This window comes from Meles meles, chromosome 9 (assembly GCF_922984935.1).
Source record: "Meles meles chromosome 9, mMelMel3.1 paternal haplotype, whole genome shotgun sequence".
Taxonomy (NCBI): domain Eukaryota; kingdom Metazoa; phylum Chordata; class Mammalia; order Carnivora; family Mustelidae; genus Meles; species Meles meles.
This window is the reverse complement of record NC_060074.1, coordinates 2,817,847-2,839,563: the sequence shown is the minus strand read 5'-3', so window position 1 is coordinate 2,839,563 and position 21,717 is coordinate 2,817,847. Positions and strand designations below refer to the sequence as shown.

General features: G+C 36.0%; 1 protein-coding gene across 9 annotated transcripts in view; it reads right to left on the bottom strand.

Moving 5' to 3' along the window:
- Positions 1-21,717, bottom strand: part of PMS1 (PMS1 homolog 1, mismatch repair system component) — an 86,521-nt gene that overhangs the window by 6,396 nt on the left and 58,408 nt on the right. For all 9 annotated transcript variants that reach the window (XM_046018883.1, XM_046018881.1, XM_046018888.1 and 6 more), the window contains 5 exons: positions 14,382-14,504; positions 13,693-13,836; positions 12,635-13,524; positions 4,043-4,522; positions 811-941 (listed from right to left, as the gene is read on the bottom strand). In XM_046018883.1, the coding sequence (XP_045874839.1) occupies positions 811-941; positions 4,043-4,522; positions 12,635-13,524; positions 13,693-13,836; positions 14,382-14,504 (1,768 nt within the window). The remainder of the gene's footprint in view (positions 1-810; positions 942-4,042; positions 4,523-12,634; positions 13,525-13,692; positions 13,837-14,381; positions 14,505-21,717) is intronic.

Below are 21,717 nucleotides of genomic sequence, written 5' to 3'. Positions count from 1 at the left end.
TATATACTTAATTTCATAGCTTCGTACAATTGTTTTTACTCATTTTCTTTTTATGTCTAAATAAAACCCTATAAAAATCTTCAACACTGTTTCGGTTGAACTTTTTCTGTCTACTGGTTATGACAAGGTTAGTGGCAGGCAGGAGAGGGAACAGTGGCATCACTCTTCACCATACCCTTAAGACCAGACAAAGGGAAAACAATAGGACAAGACCAGCCTAGGCAGGGCAGAAAACAGTTAAGTATGAAAGTTAGGAAAGAATAGAGAAGGGACCAACCAGGAAAACAGAAGTCTGCTTCCCAAAACGATTTACTTTTCTCTCCACCCAGTGACTTGCCATACAAAGAAGACAGAGTTATCACAGTCTTTTTAGCAAAGCAACGGAATCAAATCATTCACTCTCCAAATAGTAAGACTGCTGATGTTACAAATCTAATTGGCAAAACAGGAAAAGAGACGTCCATTTTTGTTAGACCTTTCCGACAAACTACACATTTCTCTCTCTCATCATCCAAAGGAGTATTAAATACTTTAAACACACGAGGCATATTGTGCCAGAGATGTCAAAAATTACAGTGAAACTTCTCGATTAGTTATGAAAACAAAAATGCAAGGTAACAGACTGAAAGGGATGCCAAACTTCCTAGTTTCAGGGATTACCTTTTTGAAATATGATTGTTTTTATATAGCTGACACTGTACTTTTGGTGAGACAAAAATATACCAGTATGTATATTATGAAACCCAAATGAAACCTCTGGAACAAGACTTCTTTTTCTAAGTCAGGATATAGTAAACCACATCATCATACCTGGTATCCATTTTATCTTGAAACCATTTGCTGTAAGACGAGGATCGGACAGGTAAGCTGATCCACAGTATCTCTGATCATCTGTGGTCATTTTACATAAAATCTCTAAATAATGAGATCCATTAAAAAGACTGAAAAAGAAATTATGGTCCTTTAACTTATTAAATATGTAAAATGAAATAAGAGGATTTATGGAAAAAAGTTAATGTAAGAGCCCTTTAAAAAATGATTCATAACAAAATACAAAGATGTAAGTAGCCCTGTGAGAAACTTTACTTTTTTACATCTCTGTTAATATCTCTTAGAAGACCTACTATATATAGCATATGGAAAGGAGGAAGAATGGATACAAAAGACAGTTTCTATCTTTTAGAACATTACGAACTAAATGTGAGATCAAAACTGTGCTCTCTCTATAAAATACAAGTGAAAACTTTATAAATAATGCCATTATTATATTATTATTATTCTATCATAAGGTTGTTGTTAAGATCAAAGGTTTAGTAAAGTTCCTATCATATGGTAAATCCTCAACAAACATTGGCCTTTGTTGTTATTACTGAGCTCCTACTTTATATTTTACAGAGATTCTAAGTTACACCATTGAGAGATAAATGACACAATCTGCATTAGAACCACAGTAAGGACACTGAACCCAATTCATAATTCCTGTCTTTCACTCAGTTTTGAAAAACTTGTATTAATTGTGGTACACATGTCACATTTCAAAAGAAGGGTGAAAACAATTTTGAATTCAGTTTTGTTGCTGTCCATGTTCAATTAAGAAGCTTTATTATCAGGCTAGTATGGGTCCCAAATAATAGTTTTTTATTTTTTTAATTTTTTTTTCAAAGGTTTTACTTATTTGACACACAGAGAGAGAGAGAGATCAGAAGTAGGCAGAGAGGCAGGCAGAGAGAGAGGGGGAAGCAGGCTCCCCACCAAGCAGAGAGCCCAATGCAGGGCTCGATCCCAGGACCCCGAGACCATGACCTGGGCCGAAGGCAGAGGTTTAACTCACTCAGTCACCCAGGCACCCCGCAAATAATAGTTTTTAATGTATTTGTTTTCGAATAACAGAATATCATAAAGGAAAAAAATCTTTAAAAATGTTTAATTTGTAGAAGCACAGAATGATTTTTAAAATATAAATGAAAGTTCACAAATAACCATTTAGAGAAGTAATCCTGTTTAACATTTCAGATTATACCCTCGTTCTTTTTAAGGGAAGAACAGAAAGTACTATCAGATTTTTGAACTGTTTAATACAGGCCAAATCTGTATTAATTCTTTTCTAATTCTTTGACAGTTTGCTAAGCCAATCTCAAAGAGAATACTATGAAAGATGCTGGATTTAGGTGAATGTGATTACTGCTCTCTTAATTAAAAAGACAGCTCTGGGAGCGCCGGGGTGGCTCAGTGGGTTAAGCCTCTGCCTTTGGCAGAGAGCCTGCTTAGCAGAGAGCCTGCTTCCCTCTCTCTCTCTGCCTGCCTCTCTGCCTACTTGTGATCTCTCTGTCAAATAAATAAATAAAATCTTAAAAAAAAAATACTTGGGAAAAATTTTTTCAAAAAAATACCTCTATACTGAAAACTACAAAATGTTGCTGAGAGAAATTAAAGAAGACTTAAATCAGTGGAGACCACTGTGCAGGGACTGGAAGATGCAGGATTGTTAAGATGGCAATTCCCCCCAATACGATCTACAGGCTCAAAGCACTCCTAATCATGATTTGGTAGCAGGGCTTTTTAACAAAAGAGTTTTAATATACTTCATAAAAGACTTTTTTATATATTCTTGGGAGTTCTGAAATAGAGTTATCTAGTGACATGTCCTAGAGAACAAACCCTCAATATCTTTCTAATTTCAGGGTTTTTGTTTTTTTTTTAAGATTTTATTTATTTATTTGACAGAGGTCATAGGCAGAGGCAGGCAGAGAGAGAGAGAGAGAGGAGGAAGCAGGCTCCCTGCTGAGCAGAGAGCCCAATGTGGGACTCTATCCCAGGACCCTGAGATCATGACCTGAGCCAAAGGCAGAGGCTTTAACCCACTGAGCCACCCAGGTGCCCCTAATTTCAGGCTTTTATTGCTTTTCATATATATGATTCTTTCCTCTGTCAGACCAAAGAAAGAAATAATAAATATAAAAAAAGGGAAATGTTAACAGGTTAGCTGTTAGCTATTCATTTTTACAGAAAATAATTTGCTCATAAATACCCCATTTTGCAATCTATAAGAATATCAGTTCAGGCCAACAATCATCAGTGGATGAAATCATTAGATGGAAAGGTTGACAGGGAATTTTAAGGCAGGAGAGCAGCTGTCAGTGGCGGAAACCAGTGATAAGTCCTGATGTGATGAAACAAGGAGCACATCGCACAATCTATTAAATAGTCACCCCAGAAAGCAGAATCGAAATCTATTCAATCCTCCAGGGCTAACTTCTGTTTAAACATGGGAGAGGAAAAAACAAGGAACCACGAGGAAGCAAAGGGACAAACTGAGACAACAGGATATTCTAAAAAACAAGTGACTTAGTATCAACAAGTTAATGGTGTGATATTAGAAGAGATTTAAGAGACAAAATGTAACAGCTGGACCTTGTTTAGATACAAATTAAATTTAATAATTTAAAAACTATAAAAAAGACATGTTGAGACAATGAGATATACTTTCAAGGAATTAATATTGTGTAAGATAGGAAAAAGTCATTGTGGTTAGGTAAGTCATTTTTAAAAGAGAGAAACCGAAAGATGTTTGGGTAGAAATTGGCTAAAAAATTTAGGAAAGAAAAAGAAAATATGTCTGTGTGTGTGTGTGTGCATAATATACATATATATCTTTGAAAGGACAAATAAATGTGACAAAATCTTGGTAATTGTTGATAAAGGCATTCATTGTATAATTCTATTTTGGTATACATTTGAAATGCAAAGTGTACAATGACAGAGTCATGGCAACCTAACTTCAAAATTGTCCTAGGCAAGTCCCTTATGAACAGGAGAATTGAGGCTGATATTTACTAACTGCAGAAGTAAACTAGCTAGAATATTCTAAAATTATTTATTCAAAAACAATTCCATTGAAGATTAGAAAATCAACTTTAAAAAAGATTTCTTTAAACTTTTCTCTACCAGAAAACACTTCCAACTTTTGCTTTGAATTTCCAATCTAGTATGGATTGATAAATGTTTTGAGAGTTAAAAAAAGAAATCTATTACTTCAACATACCTCTCTGTTAATATAATTGGCTTTTCCAGTGGCTCTGCAGGAAGTTTATGATTCTCAATAAGTCTTTTAAATAGCAGGGCTTCTTCCACTCTGTAAGGATTTAATAGCATTACCTCTGTTTTGGATGTAATTAGCCACGCATCAGGAAACTTGAGATTTTGGAGCAAGCAAAGTTCCTCTTTCTCTTCTAAGTCAAATTTATGTTTCTCAAAATTTTTTTTTAAGTTTTCCATAGAAAAGGGGATCTGAACTATTTTAATGTTTTGGTTCTTTTTTTCAATTTGGGACTGAAAGAGCTCATCAAGTTTTGGCTGATTAGATAATGAAGTTTTCAATTTGTGCTTCTGTGCCAAATTCCATGCACTGGTGGGCTTTATCTTTTTTCTGCCATCCTTAAATGATGTTTGTGATTCCTGTTCAATGGCTCTCTTGATCTGCTTATTGTATCGTTCCAAATCTTTAGTAGCTTTCTCTTCGTATCTGGGAATAAAGATAAAACAGAACTAATGAGGTCATAATCAGAAATGTATTAGCCATCTGAAGTAAATTTTATCAAAAACAAAGAGCTGGTGTTCCAAGTCTGGTACTGATGAAGGAGCCTATATTGGACTAACCTTCCCTACATAACTATAATTCTGAACAAAATACAGAGATCAACTATTTAAAATGGACATGGAAAAGCAACCAAAAATAGACAGATATTGGAATGATTCAACATTCAAAAAAGAGATCCATATTTATATAGCTTTTACCCAAAGGGCAGTTCCTAGCATTAAAGGGGAGTGGCAAAAAAAAATAAATAAATAAATAAATAAAATAAAATCAAGCAATAAGCTGCATTCTTTTTGAAACAAAACAAAACAAAACAAAAAAAACAAACAAACCCTTTTTTTCCCCAAGATTTTATTTATTTGACAGGGAGAGAAACAGTGAGAGGGAACACAAGGAAGGAAAGGGATAAGCAGGCTTCTCACTGAGCAGGGAGCTAGATGTGGGGCTCCATCCCAGGACCCTGGGATCAATACCTTAGCCAAAGGCAAATGCTTAATGACAGAGTTACCCAGGTGCCCCATGAAAAAGTTTTTTTTTTTTAAATAATTTTTATTATTTATTTTTATATCACATAATATTACATTATATAAGTTGCACTCTTACTAGCTTGAATAACTAGAACAGAATTCCCTGCTTCCAAAACAACTGGAAATTAAAGGAGAAAAATCCCAGAAAATTCCATAAGTGGAAGCCTGGAGGAAAACAACTGCTAGAATGTTCAATGAGCTAGACATAGATTTTAGTGACTACCTATGGCAGAGTAAATGGAATTTAGAGTTTGAATTTTATATAATTAGATGGCTTAATAAATGTTTTGAGTTTTAAATTAAAACTGGATGAGGGCTACATCTTAGGGTAAGGGAAAAACTATGTCCTAGAACTAAGAAAGCTGCCCCAGGGTTGGGGGCAAAATTTAAAGTTTCTCTCTAAGGAAGTATAAAACAGCCTTCCAAGCTCAGTGTGATCTGTCAGTAACTTAAATAGTTGCAGAACAAACACCAACACTTTTCAGAAGAAGACAACAGAATCTAGAGTTTCTTCAACGTATCACCCACAATGTCCACTAAACAATTAAAAGTTATCATTCAAGTAATAAAACAGGAAAATGTGAGTAATGATCAAGAGAAAAACTGGTGAGTAAAAACCAACCTCAACATGTCTCAGATGTTAGAAATTGCCAAAAAAAGTTATTTTTGAAAAGGGTTTTTATAAATATTTAAGGACTTAAAGGAAAAGATTCTCCTAATGAGAGAACCAAAAGGAATGTAAACAGGGAAGAGGCATTATAATAAAGAACCAAAGGGAAATTCTAGAACTAAAAAATATCTGAGATGAAAAATGTCAAAAAGAAAGCCTGAAAATGCTTAACAGCAGATGAGAGACGGCAAAAGGAAGGGCCGGCAAACTTGAAGGCAGAGCAATAGAACTTACCAATCTAAACAAGAGAGAAAAATGAAGATTAAAAAAACATCACCATGGCCTATGGTACAACAAACAACCCAACATATTTGGGATCCCAGATAAAAATGTAATTGTAATCCCAGATAAAAAATGTGGAACTGAAGAGAAAAAAAAATTTGAAAAAAAAAAAATTGATGAAAATTAGGCAATTTGGATAAATGAAACATTTTGTAGATCCAAGAAGGTCAGTGAACCCGAGTGGGATAAATACAAAGAAATCCACAGCTTGATATGGTAGATCAAACTGCTGCAAAACAAACAAATTCCTTGAAAGCAGTGAGAGAAAAAAAGACAGTACAAAAAAAGAATACCACGAATGATGGATATAACTTATTAGAAGCAATGTAGAGCCAGATGGCAGTAAATTACATTTTTTAAGTGCCAACAGAATTCAATGATACAAAGCAAAAATGTCCTTCAAAAATGAAAATGATATAGACATTTCTGGATAAAAGAAAGCTTAGAATCCATTGCCAGCATAACTGCACTATTAAAAGTTGAAACAGTAGAAACTGTGATCTACAGGAAAAAATGATAAGCACCAAAATGGTAACTATGTAGGTAAGTAGCAAAAAAGGATCTTTTAAAAAAATTCTCATTGTGAAAGATCATTGTGAAAGATCACAAGTAGGCAGAGCAGCAGGCAGGGAGAGAGGGAGAAGCAGGCTCCCCGCTGAGCAGACAGCCCGATGCGGGGCTTGATCCCAGGACCCTGAGATCATGACCTGAGCTGAAGGCAGAGGCCCAACCCACTGAGTCACCCAGGCACCCTGTAAAGTATTCTGTATTTTGTTTGAGGCAGTGGTTACATGGGTGTACACATACAAAAATGCGTTGAACTATATATAAAGTTAAGATCTGTGTATATCACAATACTACATTTTACCCAATTTTAAAAACTATTTATGGAAGCACTGAAGACACAAACACTAAAAGAAGAAAAAGAAAGATAAAGAAAAAACTTATAAAGAAATAACTAAATAAAACAGTTAATTCTATATCTGAAGAGTTCCTTACAGTGATGTTCACTGCAACATCAACATGGAATAAACAATTTCCTGAGCACTACAAAAGAAAACTTGTACATAATACTCCATTTACTAATTAGACACTGGTAAAATTAAAGTTACTCTAGGGGTGCCTGGGTGGATCAGTTGTTAAGTGGCTGCCTTTGGCTCAGGTCATGATCCCAGGGTCCTGGGATCAAGAGCCTTGCATCGGGCTCCCTGCTTAGTGGGGAGTCTGCATCTCCCTCTCCCACTCCCCCTGCCTGTGTTCCCTCTCTTGCTGTCTCTCTTCTGTCAGATAAATAAATAAAATCTTAAAAAAAAATAAAGTCACTCTAATGATAACATGCAAAATAAAGATTTTATGATTAAATTTGTAATGGGTTCATAGTTAAATATTAACTTTTCAGTTGCTATTTATTTCTCATTTTAGAGTCATCAGTGAAAAAAAAAAAAAACAAACCTCAATACATCCAAACTATTTAATTTAATTCAGTTTCAAAGGTACAAGATAATAGACAATTCAAAATTATCCTGGGTAAAATCAAGACATCTTTTCTTTAGGGTTAGTGAAACTCCCACAGTCAATCAAGGGCAGTCTAGCAAAATGGTTATAGAAACTGTTTCTAAAAAATTGAGATGCCTGAATCCCACCCTCAAATTTTCAAATTCTCCAGGCCGAGATTGAGGTTAAACAATACTCTTTTTAAAAGGCTCCATGGATGATTCTGAAGCACTCCCAAAACTGAAAACTACTCTTAGGTGTTCAGTAAATTGTAGTGGTAAGAGCACAGACCCTGGAGACTGACTGACTGGTCTGGTGCTGCCACTTAGTAGCTCTGTAAATCTAAAAAAATTATTTAACTTTTCTGTGTCTCAGGATAATCATTTATTATAGATAACCTACATTTACTTCATAGTTTTGATATGAGCAATAAAATGAGTTAAAATGTTTCAAGTACTTAGAATAATGCTTGGCACCACAGTAAATAATTATAAACGTTTGTTATCATTGTATATCAAGGAACACATAATGAATGAGGCCCATGATTGACTAAAGGCTGCTAATTATTTAAGCAACTTTACTAAAAAGATTTTTCAAATGCAGTTTTAAGTTTGAGACTGAAGAATTAACGCTCTTTCTAATCTTAAGTAACTCAAGAAACTGGCTAAATTCTATTGTAGGTAATATACATGAAACATTTTTAAGGAGAAATTTATATAGATATGTGTTAGGATATAAAAATGGCATTCTTGGGGTGAACTGTATTAAATGTTAAAATTGAGACGGAAAGACAAGAGACCACATCATGTTGTGTAGTTTGTACTCAGTGTATGTCTGTTAAATACAGAAATGTTAGCTGGGTAAGAATGTAAAAAAGACCTTGTGTCACTGTTCAACTAGATGAAAAATGATTCTCTGGTTACTTACCAGGCTATATTCATAATTTTGTATATGATTTTCTCTCATTTCTATTTAGAATCTGACATTCTGGACTAGCTACATAAAACAGATAATTTTCAACAGTTTCCTTTCAATAGGTACTTTAAGTAAGTATTTTTAGCTCTTGGACATTCCAATTCAAGATTTTTCCCTTACGGTTAAAAATGAGTTCAAGATGAAGGTCACCATTTGTAATTAATTATAATGTGCAAATTTTCACATATGGTACGAATCTTGTGATTTACTCAAGAAGTCAATTTAATTAGTTCCTTGGGAAATATAAAAAGCTATGTCCGAAGGAAGATTAAGCAAATGTTAAGTAAAAACAGCTGCTACCTTTGACTTAATGTCATTAAGGGATTCAGTAACCTGAATGGAAAATATTAATTTTGATTTGGCCAGTAATCAAATCAAATGCTTTTGTGACGAAAGATTACATGTAATTATAAAGTTTATTTACCATTTTTAATACCCCAATTACAGTATTATTCTTATTTTAAGTAGAAGTATGTTCACTGTATGCAAATGTAAAGTTCAAGTCAACATCAATGGACTGAAACCCCAGTGGGCAAGAGCAGAGGCCTAAATCTGGCTTCTAAACCACCAGAGGAAAGGAGAAAAGCAAAGGAAAAATATCTGGAAAAGAAGAACTAAAAAATGAAGTACTCCCCACACCGAAGTCTGTCCTAAGCTCTCAGCACAAAAACCCTGATCCTAGGGCTTATTCGAATTCTTTGTCATGGTTTACAGAATCTTACATAATCTGGCCTGCTTTCCTTCAACTTATTAGACTCTCTCATATTCTGTTCCTGTTACAGAGAGCACTTTAATATCCTCAATAACACTATTTTTCTTTTAGTTGTTTTATTTAGAAAATTCCTTATACCTTTCCGATTATTTTTACGTAGGGAATCATTTCCTGTCTCATAGATGAGAATAAGCCCACTGCTAAGTATTTTCATAACTCTTTATACTTATTTTAAAACTGACTCATTGTATTCTAGGATTACTCTGTTTGTGTTTTCCTCATTATACTGCATCATTTATAAGTGGAGAAAGTATATTTTGTTTATTGCTATATCTGAAGTGATTAGCTAGAATACATAGGGCCTTATATACAGAATGCCCTTAATAAATATTTCCTAACTGAAGACAGGTAGAAAGGGAGGGAGGAAAGAAGGGAAGGAAAGAAGGAAGGAAGGGAGGGAGGGAAGGAGAGAGAGAGGCAGGAAGGAGAAGAAAAAAGAAAAGAAAGGAAAAAAAAGAGGAGAGGGAAGAAAAGGAGAAAGGGAAGGGCAATGAAGAAGGAAGGAAAAGAAACAGAAAGAAAAGAAGAAAAGGAGAAGGGAAGAGAAAAGATGAAAGGAAGGAAGAAGGGAAAAAACCAGGAAGGATAGGAAAAAAGTGAAGGGAGGATAGAGAGAAAGATCAATTACTCACAAAAGAGGAGTCTACTCTGATATCCCTTAGCATTTCCTACAGAATTTAGGATCATGGAAAGAATTCCAAGATAAATATTAGAGAAAAGTGGTAGTTAGTGTGATTGTTGAGTATGATACCATTTTTGCTACACTTTCTCACTGATCATAATTTTGGACACAGCCACCATGGTCCCCAAACCCCTGGCTCTCAAAGATTCTAACACATTTTGTGACATACAGTAAACTCTCTGATTTCAAAATACTTATATTTTCTTCTATTTATGGCCTCCAAGTTAAATTTAATCTTCACTAAACAAGTGAAAAATAATGTCAATCACAACATAGAAATTTTCTTTTCACAGGTTAAAAATTCTAAGTAAGATCACGAACAATGTGCCAGTCATTTTTCTTACATCATAACACAATCCATCAAGACAATCCAGGAGATACTGTGCACACATTTTTGCAAAAAGCCAGCAGAGAAAGAAACTGGAGTTAAAATCCTGGTGTGGTTTCAGAGATCTGCTCTTGCCCAGCACTGCCTCTTTTGTTCACCTAATGGCAGCAGACAGAGAAAACTTTGGGTGCTCGAATACTGCCTGATGATAAACAAATTTTTAGATGGGGACTATTACCCATAATCCTGTACCCTGATACCTTGGGGCCTACAAGAAGAAACAATGCTGACACTCCCCAAAAGTCAGCTGGAACAATACCTGCTTTTGTGAGGCTGTGAGGGAACAGCCATCTTTTACTGTCACACTGTCCCTACCTTCCATGAGAGGGAAACATCTATACTTTTTTTCCCCTCCTTCTCAGATAATACATCACTTCCCTGGTCAACACAATTCAACTTCTGTGGACTTGCTGTACTAAAAGTTAAATGCACTGATCTTAAAATGCCTATGCCACGTAGATAAAACTAAAGACAATCACAAGGTGTGAACCTTATTTGCATCCTGATTCAAATAAACAAACTTTAAAAAAACTGGTATTAATAAGAGACTCTTAACCTCACAAAACAAACTGAGGGTTGCCGGGGGAGGGGGGTAGGGAGAGGGTGGTGGGGTTATGGACATTGGGGAGGGTATGCGCTATAGTGAGTGCTGTGAAGTGTGTAAACCTGGCGATCCACAGACCTGTATCCCTGGGGCTAATAATACATTATATGTTTATAAAAAAATTAAAAAATTAAAAAAAAACTGGTATTAAGTAATTAGAAATTCAAACACTGAATATCTGATGATATTAGGAATTCTTGTTTTAAAAATTATGATGATTATATTATAGCTATATTTAAAGCAGGAATGTCTTTACTCTTTACGGATACACAGCAAAATATTTATGAAAGAGATGATATTACCCTAGGATATGCTTCAGAATAGTAACAGCAAAAAAGGGAAGGTAAGTGCATGGAGGTATGGATAATATGAGACTGACTATGACATGACGGTTTGTGAAATAGGGTGATGGGTTCACTGTACTCTTTTGTCTATTCCTGTGCATTCCTAAAAATAGAAAAAACACAACCATCCCCACCAAAAGAAAGAAAGAAGTAAAGAGAGAAGCTAATTTTATGGAGGTTTTGCCTGTCAGTGTTAATAGGGACACGTTATATGATGAGCACTGGGTGTTATATGCGACTAATGAATCATTGAAAATGACATCAAAAACTGATGTACTATATGTTGGCTAATTGAATTTAAATTAAAAAAAAAAAAAAAAGAAAGTTGCATTTTACTCCCACATACAAAACAGTGGTCATTATTATTTTAAATTGATGGTGTCTTTATAAGACTGAATAAGCTAATGATAAAGTAAAAAAAAAAAAATCGGTCAAGTGTTCATGTTTGTCATCAAATAAAAACTCTGAATGATAACTTTATGTTTAAATTTTCTTCAAGATATCTACCATATTATTGAGATATCATACATAATATATGGCTGGAAGTGTAATTACACTGTTTCATTTTCTGGTGGGCTAGATCACTCAAGACATACTACTCTGTATTTATAGTAAGTGCCCTAAGTCAACTATAAACACTCATCGTATTAGTTTATAATATTTATTTAGATCATCTAGTCTAAAAATGGTAAGTAGTAAGTAGTTCTTTCCATCAAAGATAGATCAAACCACCTCCTGACCTACTGAAACACCCTACCATAGTTTATAAGTTGCCAACAAATAAAAGATTTTAGAAGGAAGCCTTCAGTTTATACTGAATAGGGACAGTACTGATTCCACTAAATTGAATCTGCAAAAATACTGTAATTTTCATTTTGTATTACATATCTTGGAGACCAATTTAAAAAAGGGAATAGTCAACATATTTCTTAAAACCACCACTGTTATAACTCTTCTAATGCATAAGCTTAAAAAAGAGGAAGTCCTGTCATAGAAAGATTCTTTAACATAAGATAAAAAAAGAAGAAAATACAGTTTTAAATTAAGAAGAATGGAAAACCTTTAACTTCAAATTTTAATAAGTAGTGAAGGCCTGTACCAAAACCAAAAAAACCCAAAAAATAAAAAATAAAACACTAAAAACATCTAAATTTAAAAAAGTGATGCCAAAAAGGTACTCTCGCCAAACCAAAAGGCATTTTCCATTCTGGTTTTCCATAAATAAGAAGTTAAAAAACCCAGTGAGTCATATAGAATGGAAATATCCCAGCAGCAGGTCACAAGCAAGCTCTGGAAACTTACTTCAGTTTCTCCTCTTCACTCAATGTCTTCCACAGTTCTTCAATTTGTACTGTTGTATCCTCCAAACTGGTCTTAGAATTTTCTGTGAGAAACTGAGCACGATGATCTTGCATAAAAAGGGCGCTTGCTGACATAGGTTTTCTGATTACCCGATTGCTAATCAAATCATATGCTGTAAGCTGTCCAGACTTGTTATCTACCACATTTGATTTTTTGTTACAGGAAACTTCACTGAGATTCTTTTGTTCAGGGCTTGGATATGCATTATTATTGAGTTCACATGTTGAACTTTCTTGAGGCACTAAAATTTTCACAGGTTCAATGTTTTCTCCCATTGAATTTTTAAGTGTATTTCCCTTGCTCCAGTCATCTGCACAGATTTCCAAAGACTTCTCAGGAATTTCTGCTTCCTCATTTTTCCCACTCCCAGCGCTATTGCTTTTATTGCCATTTTCTGATTGGGTGTGCTTAACGGAACCTACAAAACAAGTCTCATTACATTCCTTCTGGACATCCTCACAGGATAAATTATTCACTGGGATCTCTTGAAATGTATTTCTACTGTCTCTACCAATGTTAGAATTTTCACTATTAAAATGATCATCATAATGGTCATCAACATGTATCTGATGATTTAAACAACAATTAGTGTTTTCCCCAGATTTATCATTATGCACATCATTTTGGAAAGGAATGGCTGAAGTATCAACATTTGGATAATTATTTCCAGATGATTCCATCTTATTAAAAAGCACATCTGTTTCTGTTGTATTACTAACAACCATGTCAGCTGAGGAAACATCTGTTTTATTATTTTCGTAAGAATTTGTACTAGGTAGTGATCCATAACAAGTCGTCATCAGATTTTCAAGAGCAATTAAAACAGATTCCTAAAAACAAAAATTAACAAATGTTAGGGAAAATTACAAAAAATAATAAATAGGCAAGATTTAAAATATTTAAAAATATGTATAAATAAGCAACTTTCCCATGTGAAATGGTTAGGACTGCCTAAGTTTGTGAATAATATAAAAAAAAAAAACTATCTCCAAATTTACCTTATTCTGTAACAATACTTGACTTTTATCTGGTGTTAAATTTACGTCCACATCAGCTGTAGGAACGTCAATTTTCAGAAAGAAAATGGGATACAAACGAGTAGGTTCCTTTAGGCACTTCAGATTGTAATGATGTCGGATTAACTAGAAATACATGTAATAAAGAAAAGATAAAAATACCACGTAAAAATAGTACTGACATCCTTAAATAAAACCAAAAATGTATAGTCCGCTGAGAAACTGAGTGGATGTAACTGCTAATGAGGAAAAGCAGTATCTAAATGGCAATACTCATTTGGAGGCCTTGAACTTACATGAAGCACCAACATAAAACTCTCTAGTGCACCTGGCTTCATGGTTAAAAGATCAGAGAGTCATGGATGTTTTCAAAGTCCAGGGTTCAAATCCAGACTCTTGGCTTCCTTGCTATAATGGGCTTCTTAGTCACTAACTTCTTAGTCACCAATACTTCAGTTTCTTCACTATAAATAAGGATAATTCATCACAGAATTGTTGCAAAGTCCTAGGTAAGACACCTAGCACAATGCTTAATAAATACTAGAGTATCTGTTTATCTCCTCCTTATTTTAGAGCAAATCCTTGAAGTAGTTCTTACAACAGGTTGACAAATGATAGAGTTAGTTTTTATTTCTGATCCAAGTAATTTTTTTTTTTCTAAAATAGATTACCTTTAATATGTCTTTTTGATGTATTGGTCGTTGGTTTATAAAGATAAAACTCCTTTCTGGGGTTGAAAGACTTGTTAAAGAGTGGTCTGCATCAAGCTTTGGAAGAAATCCACTTAGATAAATCTGTAATTGTAATAAATAGTTACAGCATTAATATACAATGTCAACAATGAATGTGTTTCCAGAGATCTGACTATATACAGTACAAAAGGTATAAAAAAATGGATTTTCATTTTATGGTCTCAAGAGTCTTATACTTGCTGACAATCATGTCTTGAACATTAACCTTAAATAAAATACGGAAGCTTATTACACTGGTGTTCTTGGCCTCTAACTCTCTCTTCCTACAACTCTTTTTAAGGAACAATTGGCATTTATAAAAGCTTCATGAATGGGCATATGTTTTACTGTCATAGGACATACAACATAAATACTGCTGTCTGTTCAACCCTATCTTCTTTCTTCTTAAAATTTCTTTACTGTCTAAAAATTCTTCATATCGTGACTTTCTTTTAGATTGTTTGTCCTTTTCAGCCATCTTTTCCTATAAAGAAGTGTCTGTTTCTATTTTGTGGAGTCGATCTAACTGTGTTTTCATTTCTCATTTAAAAATCCCTTTCAGAGGTGCCTGGGTGGCTCAGTCGCTAAGTGTCTGCCTTCAGCTCACGTCATGATCCCAGAGTCATGGGATGGAGCCCCACACTGGGCTCCCTGCTCAGTGAGAAGTCACCTCTTTCTCCCTCTCCCACTCCCCTTGCTTGTGTTCCCTTTCTTGCTGTGTTTCTCTCTGACAAATAAGTAAATAAAATCTTGAAAAAAAAAAAAAAAGAGCCCTCATATATCCTTTCAGAAAAAATAAAAATCCCTTTTACTCTTTGATACCAACTGTAGTACTTTCATTTTTGTTCACAGAACTTTTCTACAATCACCCCAATTATTTTTATGCTCTTTTACAAATACATAAAAAGGAGGGAGAAAATGATAAAGGATCCTAGAAAAAAATACCAGAGAATAGAAAGAGATTGAGGAGATAGAAGCAAAGAAAAAAATGCTCCTACTTATTACTTCTAAAGATAATACAGAGATTTGTCAAGAATAGAGGACAGAGCCAGAGCCAGCATAATTTAAATCCTAGCTCTATTACCAACTATGTGATCTTGGTCAAGTTATTTAAAATATAAGCCTGTACTCTCTTATCTGAAACAACTAGAAACAGAGGTATTTATATCAACCTGTTAAGAATCACTAATAGTAAGATTTCAGCTTAGGTCTAGGAAAGTGAGAGTGTCAGCGGAGATGCTATTTTTAGGTAAGGAGAAACCATGAGGCTCTTTACCAACACACTGGGTAGGCTGCCCTCTATGTCTATGGTTATCCCTACTCTTGGAAATAAGTGTTTAAGAAGATGCATTACCAATTTTAGAACACTAAGTGCATTATTGTCACAGTGCCAAACTGTGCCAATTTAAAAAATAAATTAATAAAGCTGGATAATCTATTACAAAATACTACTTAATTAACTGCAAAAGTTCACAGCATTTATAAATGGTTGCACAATTTACCAGGTAACCTGAGATCTTTCTTAAAGCACCTGCTGAGCATCAGGAAACACCTGTTTAGTCTCTGAAAGACTTACTGGGTTTGTGGACTTAAAACTGCCCCAAATAGGTAGGAATGAAAAATGAAATGAGGAAAAACTGGTAATATTGCTAGTATTTTCCTTTTATACCATCTTAGTTGTCCACTGAATAATGATCATTTCCAAATACTGAGCTTTAAAAATGACTTAGGATGACCGTAAGAACAAAGTATATTTAAGTTTTATAGAAGAGTAAAATCAAAGAGCAAAGTCATAAAATGCTCTAAAAACGAAAATCAGGGTACCTTATGGAAAAAGAAAGTCTGTTAGAGATCAAAACAGTGCCAAAAAGAGAGAGCGAGTGAGAGAGACTAAATCAGTGCAACCAAATAAAAAATTTGACCATACAAGATTCTGACCTAAGTATTCCTCAACCTACAAAGCAAAACAAAAATGAAAAGGCAAAAATATAAACAAATACTTCTCCCCTGATTGCCCAGCAACTATGGACCTCTCCTCCTTCCCTTCATCATCTCCAATAACCCCCGAGAATCCCCTAGAATCTGGTTTCTACTACCTCCAATGGACACTCAGTCTTTCTCTTATTTGATTCTCTGCAGACCCTTGAGAGGGTCCAGGATGGCAGAGGAGTGGGAGACTTAAATTTCGTTTGGTCCCAGGTAGCCAGCTAGAGAGATAGCAAACCGTTCTGAACATCTACAAACTCAACCGGAGAATGAAGAAAACAGCAACTCTATGAACAGAAAAGCAACCACTTGCTGCAAGGTAGGAGGTCGGGAGAAGTGAATCTGAGGGATATACAGGAGGATTCTCTGCAGAGCCCGGCGCCGATGACAACTCTGTCACTTGGGAAGCCTCTCTTGTGGTCTCTCTGCTTCCTCCCTGACACTTCCTTTGTAGTCTGCTTTGCTATTTCTCTCCCTTTGCTTGCCTCCTGTAAATGAGGATGGTTCCCCTGAGTTCCACCATCGAGACTTTCTTCTTGGGCTGGACTCTCTGAGTAATTGCATTCACATCCATACATCCATACTAAGATACAGATGTACAGCCTCTATTTCTTTTGCCCCCAAATGCTTACTATTTTTAACTAGCAGTCACAAATATAGCTTACTATTTTAAACTAGCAGTCACAAAAATCTCCTCAATCTCACAACATTCAAAACTTGATGAAAACATTTCGTGCCACTGCTGCCCTGTGCTACGGGCTCCTCCATATTTCTTCAGCATGATGATGAGTCCTGCCACCAACCCATTCCGTCAAACCCATCTCCTCCCCTCTCTGATACTGCTGAAGCAACCCTCACTGGTTTCCTAACTATAGTTTCCCCTTTCAGTGAACCTCAAGAACACCAGGGAGTTATGTTTCTAAAATAATAATTTAAGTAATTCTGCTCAGGACAGCGGGAAAAATTCATGCAGAAACTCCCTTCTCCCAGATCCCACCTGCAAACACATAACTGTGATAGATAAAATCAATTTTTACAAAAATCTCAAGACTGAACCAACATAAGGGATAGTTATGGCTAAAATCAAAAGTCTTATGTGCTCTTGGATCACAAACCAGCTGTGTCAGAAAAAAAAGGTTTTTGTAACCATGTGTGGTCATAGATGTAACTAGACTTACTGTGGTGATTATTCTGCAATATATACATATAACAAACCATTTTGTTGCATGCTTGAAACTAATATAATGTTTTATATCAACTATATCTCAATTAAAAGAAGAAACCATCTGCCAGGTGGAGATTACATTCTGATGTGGAAACAGGAACATTACATACTAGGCAAGAGATTAATTAAAATCAGTCTTTCCATGTGAAATGAGCTGCTGAAACAACCCTCTTCCTCCCCCTCAAAAATGCTTAAAAAATACTGTGACCACTGTTTATGGAGCTGTTTGCAAGGGTCACAAGAAAGAACACGGATAACTCCAAAACCAAAAATAAAGCTAAGCGAAGTCAGCTAGGAAAAGGGGTCGATAAAATCTTGGCAGGACAGAAGGCATGAACTACTAAGATTAGCACCTGGTTTTGAACTGGGGCCGGGAGGGGAGTGGTACCTGCCAAACCACAGGGAGGAAGAAGGTGTAGTGGATAAAAACAAAAATAACAAAACAATAAACCTGCACGCACAATGACTGTGCAAATTAAAATTTCAAAGCATATAAAATAGCAGAGAATGAGAAATAAGTCAATCGGAGAAAGACAACTATCATATGATCTCCCTGATATGAGGACATGGAGAAGCAACATGGGGGGTTAGGGGGATAGGAGAAGAATAAATGAAACAAGATGGGATTGGAAGGGAGAGAAACCATAAATGACTCTTAATCTCACAAAACAAACTGGGGGTTGCTGGGGGGGAGGTGGGATTGGGAGAGGGGGAGGGGGTTATGGACATTGGGTAGGGTATGTGCTATCGTGAGTGCTGTGAAGTGTGTAAACCTGGCGATTCACAGACCTGTACCCCTGGGGATTAAAATACATTATATGTTTATAAAAAAAAAAAAAAATTGGAAGGGGAGGCGAACCATAAGAGACTATGGACTCTGAAAAACAACCTGAGGGTTTTGAAGGGTCAGGGGTGGGAGTTTTGGGGAACAGGTGGTGGGTAATAGGGAGGGCACGTTTTGCATGGAGCACTGGGTGTTGTGCAAAAACAATGAATACTGTTACGCTGAAAAAATAAATTAAAAAAAAAAAAACCAGCAGAGAATGAGAGAATATTCTCCCAGTAAAGTAGAAACGACAGAGCAATAGAAAAGAACTTGGAAATTAGTACATGTACTATGCTTTCAGAAGAGTAAAGAAAAGTTACATCCATTATTTAAAAAATCAGGTGATTAAAATAATCAAGACTCGTCGCTATAAACAAGTTTAGAAGAGAACAGGAAAGGGCGCCTGGGTGGCTCAGTGGGTTAAAGCCTCTGCCTTCGGCTCAGGTCATGATCTCAGGTTCCTGGGATTGAGCCCCACATCGGGCTCTCTGCTCAGAGGGGATCCTGCCTCCCCCTCTCTCTGCCTGCCTCTCTGCCTACTTGTGATTTCTGTCTGTCAAAAAATAAAATAAAATCTTAAAAAAAAAAAAAAAAGAAGAGAACAGGAAAACGAATAGGAAATATACAGTTTTGGGAGTAAAAATCAGGCAGCACTGAGGAATTCACCCAGAACTTGGCATGAAAAAACGCAGAGATAAAAATATCAAGAGAAGAGAGTTATCAAAAAACAAACATGAGAAAAAAAAATCAAAATCTGAGGAGCTCTCTTAAGCTAACAAAGCCACATTGGGAAACTCCTAATAAATGCCATCATAGCAGTGGTTCAGCTGGGATCACCATCCATAAATAAGAGATTCTCCAACATTAAGTCGCTCTAGGAAAGAAAGTGACCCTCAACATTATGGGAAGAGATATGGGAAGATTCTCTATATCCAAGGTTCTCAGTGACGAATGCATTTGCCATCCCAGGACAGTGAAGGCATCTTGGTGGCCAAGTTTCACAACCTGAAGATATGTGATAGGGACAGAAGTGAGGTGAGATGGGGCAACTTTAGCAGTAGGCAAACAACATAAGTTGCTTTTAGCCAGGAATGGAAAGGGTCAAAGAAACTCTGATACAGGATAAACCTCCTTACAAGTCCAGAGAGCATGAAGTGGTGATGGGGAGCTACTGGCAACATAAATACAACAGCCATTTAGACACACAGTACGTAAATAGAGGAGAGATTTGGTTAGATGGTCACTCTCACTAGAGACACACTCAAAAGTTCATCATTCTGACAACCCTTGGAACTGGAACTATTCAGCAACACATGCTTTCCAAATTCCTCCATTCCTCTGTGCAAGGATAACCACATTAAGGTACAGCAAAAGTTTTGATATCTATGACAGATTATCAGCAGCTCTCACTCAATTCAAGAGAAAATTTCAAAATCAACGGGCAAGCATAGATCTGGCAACACATCCCAATACAGTGATTTTCCACCGGGAAAATGACTAGCAGGACAGTTCCAATCACACATGAAATCATAACTGACCAAGCTCTACATCAGGTTTGTCATACTTGAATGTGGGGGCTTGTTAAAATGCAGATCCTGATTTCCTATGTCTGGAATGAGGTCCTTCCTCTCTAACAAGCATGTAGGTAATGCCAGTGCTTCAGACCAAACTACGACAGCTAGCATACCTAGGGCACAATACCAAAGATCATCCAGTCTGGATCTCCTGTCATAAGCTTCCTGGGTTACCAGTGCAGGCAATGCAGTCCCATGAAACCACAAGGAACATGGGGGAATTTGCTATCCCGAGACAGTACCTTTATTATCCCAAGTTAGCCACCATAACGAGTCTAAGGTGGCACCAGGGTATACTGACACTACTTAACAACTATTAAGGAAGCTCTGAAAAACAGGACCTATGTCAGATCATGGCCAGTGCTCCAGGCACCATAGCTGGCCACTAAGGCTGGCCTGAATAGTTCCTCAGGCATAGAAAACATCAACTGAGCACAAGCTTCCATCCAAGACTAATAAAATGATAATAATTAAGAACGCAATACTCCAAGGAGAATAGAAGAACTAGTAGCAGAAAAGAAATTTCAACAAGTTATGAAAAAAGAGAAGAACAAGAAACCAATTGTCCCACAGAACACAGAGCCTTCAGGCTTCAAGTGAGCAGACAAGCAAAAACAAGCAGATTCTATCTTACAGACTCTTCCATAAAGAAATGAATAAGGATAATTTGTCATGAGCCAATGACAATTATCTAACTTTGTGCTAGGAAGAAAAAAAGAAAAAGAGGAAGGAAAGGAGGGGAGCGGGGAGAGATGAATTTCTTGAGAACTGGAACAGTGAGTATGGGTGCAGTGTGCCTGGCCCCCACCCCATGATGGCACTTATGACTCCCCCAGACTCTGGGAACAGGACCAGGATCTTGATTAATACTCAACTGAAGCCTGACACTCAATAAGCCAGCCACAAACACGAAGTCCCCAATTAGACTTCATATGCGCAGAAAAAAATGGCTTGGAGGAATAAGACCAGAACAGCAAAACAAAACCGACCTCCTCCTAAAAAAGAGATAATTTAAGGAAAAAATAATTTAAAAATAGAAATAAAACTTGGTATCTCTAAAGAGATTGAAGATTTTGTATCCATAAAACAACAGTATGAAGTTGTAAAAAAGCAGTAAGATTTGAAAAGACTCTTGGAGGGGCACCTGGGTGGCTCAGTCGGTTGGCTGAGCATCTGACTCTTGATTTCAGCCAGGGTCATGATCTCAGGGTCGTGGGGTCAAGCTCCACATTAGGCTCTGTGCTGGGCAGAGAGCCTTCTTGGGATTCTTTTTCTCTCCCTCTGCCCCTCCCCACCCTCATTCTCTCTGTCTCTTTCTCTCTAGAAAAATAAAAAATAAATACTCTTGGAAATTAAACATAAAACGTTCAAAAAAATCCAGAAGGGGTAAAACAGAGCCAGACATCTCCAAAAACTTACAGAAAAAGGAAAAGATACAAGACTTGAGAAAAACAGTAGGAGAAAAATAACAGAAGATCCTAAATCAATAATAAGGAGTTTCATTAAAAGAGAAAAATGATCAAAGTTATGACAGATAGAAGTATATAACCCAGTGCTGAAAAAGAAATGAATTTTCAGATTCAAAAGGTCTCACAAGTGCTCAGCATAATAAGCAAATGAATAATAAAAGAGATGCATCTTGAGAAATTCTTGGAACAGAGACCA